At 33.6% G+C, this 4,242-nt stretch overlaps 1 protein-coding gene across 4 annotated transcripts; it reads left to right on the top strand.

Annotated features, from left to right (window-relative positions):
- Nucleotides 1-299: 299 nt before the first annotated feature.
- LOC132746236 (uncharacterized) lies at nt 300-4,033 on the top strand. Of its 4 annotated transcripts, none has more exons than XM_060735316.1 (3): nt 300-539; nt 1,913-2,170; nt 3,506-3,853. In XM_060735316.1, the coding sequence occupies exons 2-3, from the start codon at nt 1,913-1,915 to the stop codon at nt 3,836-3,838; spliced, it is 591 nt and encodes a 196-aa protein (XP_060591299.1). In that variant the 5' UTR covers nt 300-539; the 3' UTR covers nt 3,839-3,853. The 4 variants fall into 4 exon arrangements, with proteins under 4 accessions (XP_060591299.1, XP_060591300.1, XP_060591301.1 ...); XM_060735317.1 differs by lacking the exon at nt 300-539 and adding an exon at nt 824-1,035; XM_060735318.1 differs by lacking the exon at nt 300-539 and having other exon boundaries at nt 1,151-2,044; nt 3,506-4,033.
- The last annotated feature ends 209 nt before the right edge of the window (nt 4,034-4,242 follow it).

Here is a 4,242-nt window from a genome sequence, read left to right as displayed (position 1 = left end):
ATGGAAGGGGATATCCGCCAGTTCACGCATTATGCTTTATGGCAATCCAATGTTTATTTTACTTTTACAATATTTGAATTACTGTTGTTTTATTACTGCTGAAATTATTGCTTTATTTTGAAGTCAATAATTAAAACGGCATTTTGAGATACTTTGGTGCTTTTTGTTAAGTATAATTATGAAAATGTATATGTTTTTAGATTATGAATAAAAGTACTTCATTCTTTTAAATATACTTTACACTCCACAATGAAAAGCGTAGAATGTTCAACTGTTTATTCGGTATTAATCTAAAGGTTTTGTTTAAATATTTGAAACAAACTACTGAACATTTAATAAAAACGACCAAAGCATCATTCGTCCGTTGAAAAGCTAACAACATCAAATTCATTAAAAATATGACGTTGTCATAATACGAAGCTGGGAACCAACTTCAACTGAACGTATTCTGCAGACAGAGGGCGTCTTTTTTAAACAACTTCTCCCTTGCGGTGTGGATGTGAAAACTTCCTCTTCAAAAAGATCTGGATCAACACGAGGTGTGTATATCGTCATTGTCAATCAATTAAAATAAACATTTCCAAAAATTCGATCAGCTGATTGTGTCCAGTGTTTTAAAGACATTATACGGTTAAGCATAAATCTTATTTTCGTTGCTGCGATCTTATTTTCGCGAAAATAGCTTATTTTCGGTATCCATCTATACGTACTGTACTGTACAGCTTTCGGAACGCATTACAGATTTCAAGTTATTTTAAATAACTTTCACTAATAGCCTTATATGTGGGGAAAGTGTAAGGGAGCTAGACGCATAGCATTACTCACAATTTATTACCGATGTATCCAATGTTCAAACGATAGTAAATTATTTTCAACAAAGTAGATGAACCTGGCAATTGACAGAAAATTTGCAGCTACTTTCGGTTTCGCTTTAGCTATATATACATCAGTTTCATAATTTACAAAAAAAGCATATATTAAAAATCAAGCAGCTATATGATGGTTTGGTATTACAATCTTTAATATTGCGGAAAGGTCTGTCACTTTCAAATCAATAATCTTAACATATCAAACAGCAACTGTTGACTTTCTGGTCAACTCGTACTTAAGTCAACTCACACCATAGAAATCATAGAATAACTGTCTATGATAAGGACATTTAATCATTGCAGGTTTATCACAGTAAAGCATCAAGATACATGTTTATACAATATTTTTAAATTTTATTTATTGATGTTTCAGTTGGGAATTTTTGGCTGTGAATTGTAAAAAAAAGGTACTATTTTCATTTGGGAACTTTACCCAAATCGGTCATGAATTTAGCTGAGAAAAAACCTTGATATTGTATTAGAATTAGGAGCCTTTAATGACTGATACTTGGGTAACGTGATTACTGATACTTAGATAACGCAATTAGTTCTAGTGTGAAAAATTGAAATATATATCTTTATCAAAGGCTGATTTAATTTGTTTGATTGTGTTGGCACATGGCAGCTTATATACTGATATTGATAAGAATCTCAGAAAAAATATGAAAAAAAAATACTATGGTACGAGTTGACTTGGGTACTGGTACTAAAAGACTAAGGTACGAGTTGACTGAGGTACAAGTTGACCAGTTTCCAACTGTTGCTATATCAGCAGCAAAAAGTTAATTAAGTAACTTGTGTAACTATGCAATAAAATAACATTAAGATATTGCTCCCCTTTATCACAAGGAATACATCCTAATTGTGCATGCTTTACTGTTTAATTTATCACAATTTTTGTTATTATGCATTTTAATTTATGACTCAGATCTGTGACATGTGCATTCAGATAAATGTGCATGAATTCAAAATCATGCTTGTGAAACTATAGAAGTTGAACACACACAGTTATGATCTATTTCTTAAATAAATATTTTAAACAGATGAGTCAACAAAGAGCTTTAGAGCTTTTAAGACAGGCAGCTGCTGCCCTGGAGTCAACTCATACATCAACCAGTGATGATGCTTCATCTAGTACCGCTTCAAGCCAATCAAGGACAAGGACATTGGCAGCAGTAAGGGACATTTTTTCTCCATATCCAACCCACAGTTCGATTAGAAGGCGTTCAAGTGCTCCAGCTCGTACACCGTCACGTGCATTCTGGACCCACAGATTCTGTGTCCTTGGAAGAACAACTGACGTAAATTTCATTTTTTTACATTAAATTAGTAAATTTGTTGTTTGTATCAACAAGAAAGCCCATGAGGGCAACGGATTGCTCACATGAAAATGACTGGCTGATTCTGTCGGTCCATGATTGAATAATATTTAACATTTATCAAGTCTGACATTTTTGGCTCTACATAACCTTAAAGCTCGGGTGTATATGTGAGCATCATTTTCAAATTGTAAAAAGAAAAAACTGCATAATTGGACAGAAACACACTTTTTTCATTGAAATCGGGGAGTTATGAGTAGGAGTGGATAAAACGAGTTCCAACTATAGTCTAAAAAAGTGCTTTCAACGTCCAAAAACAAACTTGAATAATAGACTAATGGTAAAGTTTCAAATGTTAAGAAATTTTAATATTTTGAGTAGTTTGGAAGGGTATTTTAACTTAATAAAAATGTTTGAAAACTATGCACTGGAGCCATAAAAACACAACTCATCATTCGCATGACTATGATATAAGTTAATAAAATCAGGTATATGTATTGATATATTGGTTGGGGACCACCAAAACCGGACAACCACCAAACCCGGACGGCCCCGAAAATGCTTAATTTAGTATGTTCTTTGTTCAGTGGTTGTCAGTCACTTTTTTATCAACAATAAGTGCATGTTTATTTTAAAATTAAGTAAATAAATTTATTTCAACCTCCGTAAATAGTAATATTTTCATGTCTATTTCAAAAATGTTGACGTTGAAATTTGGGGATCAAGAAAGCAATGCCTGACCTCATATACCAGCTATAATCATTTGCAGAGTGAATAATAGAATATCCAAAACTTCAGCATTTGTTGCTGACATATTGTATATCATGTTAAAAATCAAAAATCAAAACACCCAAGCTTTTATCTGAATTAAATCACGTCATGTACATATCTGTCCGGACACATGGTACTGTAGTGTAGACAATTTAGGTAATTTTGATACCCTCCTTGTCGAGCCTCAGATATAAGTGTCAATAAAATCAGAAATAAACAAACTAGTTTGTTATTTAGGAGAAGAACCTAGCTGAACTGTGTCAAATTTTTTGGTCTCTAGGTTAAAAATTATGAAATCTGTACGGAAAAATGTTCCAAAAATGTCCGGTTGATGGTCTCCGACCAGTACATGTTATCATGTATATATATATCAATGTTGAGATAACTAGATTTGGTTGGTTGTTTTGAGTAAATGAATTTAAGTTTACCCATGCATTCACTTAAATTTTTATATGATATAATTTACAGTAAAAATCAATAAATTATAATGTAGTGATAGAAGCCTTAGGATTGAAGTTGATAGATTACCCTTTTCTGATTTTTTAGACTATGGCTCCTACCAGAGAAGAAAAAGATAGACTGTACAAGGCAAATTTGGGGGAAAAGAAGATATCTTTTGAAAAAAATGATGATGCAGGCTACTTTAAATGTCGCATTGAGGAGCATTATCCCAAATTGGATGGCATTGGTGGTTTTGAACTACTTAGAACACAGGCCAGAAGTAGATGCGACTTAGAAGTGATCATTGTGCCACCAGGTGGCTATACTGTTAACTTTCTGTCAAATTTCAGTAACCTTGGACAGGCAGTGTGTTACATAAGGCCGATCCAGAATGATCTTTCACTTGTGGATCAAGAATTCTCAGTAAGTTTAAATTAACATAATCATAATGAGGTTCATCCTCTTACAGAGACTGATTTAAAGATTGCGTTGTAAATACCTTACTTAACTCATTACTTCATCAGCATTTTGTGAAAAATGGCTGTTTTCATTGAAAAGTCTCCCGTTACAAGTTCAAATTGCTATAATACTATAAAAACTGCTTCAACACTAATCAAACTTGGCACAAATGTTGATTGGACCATTGCCCTTGCAACAACATGCTCAGGCTTAATTAGCTCACCTGAGCATGCTCAGGGTGAGCTTTTAGGATCGATGATTGTCCGTCGTCCGTCGTCCGTCCGTCCGTCCGTCGTCCGTTCACATTTAGTTGTTAACACTCTAGCGGTCACATTTTTGCCTCAATCATCATCAAACTTGGTCAGGATGCTTATCTAGTTGAT

Source organism: Ruditapes philippinarum, unplaced genomic scaffold, assembly GCF_026571515.1.
Source record: "Ruditapes philippinarum isolate M1 unplaced genomic scaffold, ASM2657151v2 ctg7850_1_1_1_1, whole genome shotgun sequence".
Lineage (NCBI taxonomy): Eukaryota > Metazoa > Mollusca > Bivalvia > Venerida > Veneridae > Ruditapes > Ruditapes philippinarum.
This window is presented reverse-complemented; position numbering and strand designations above follow the sequence as displayed.

What these genes read in the sequence shown, in the direction of transcription:
- LOC132746236 (XM_060735315.1), top strand. Translation starts at nt 1,880, where the DNA reads ATGATCTATTTCTTAAATAAATATTTTAAACAGATGAGTCAACAAAGA. An exon ending in TCCTTGGAAGAACAACTGAC is followed by an intron (nt 2,171 to 3,505) that starts GTAAATTTCATT and finishes CTGATTTTTTAG; the next exon opens with ACTATGGCTCCTACCAGAGA.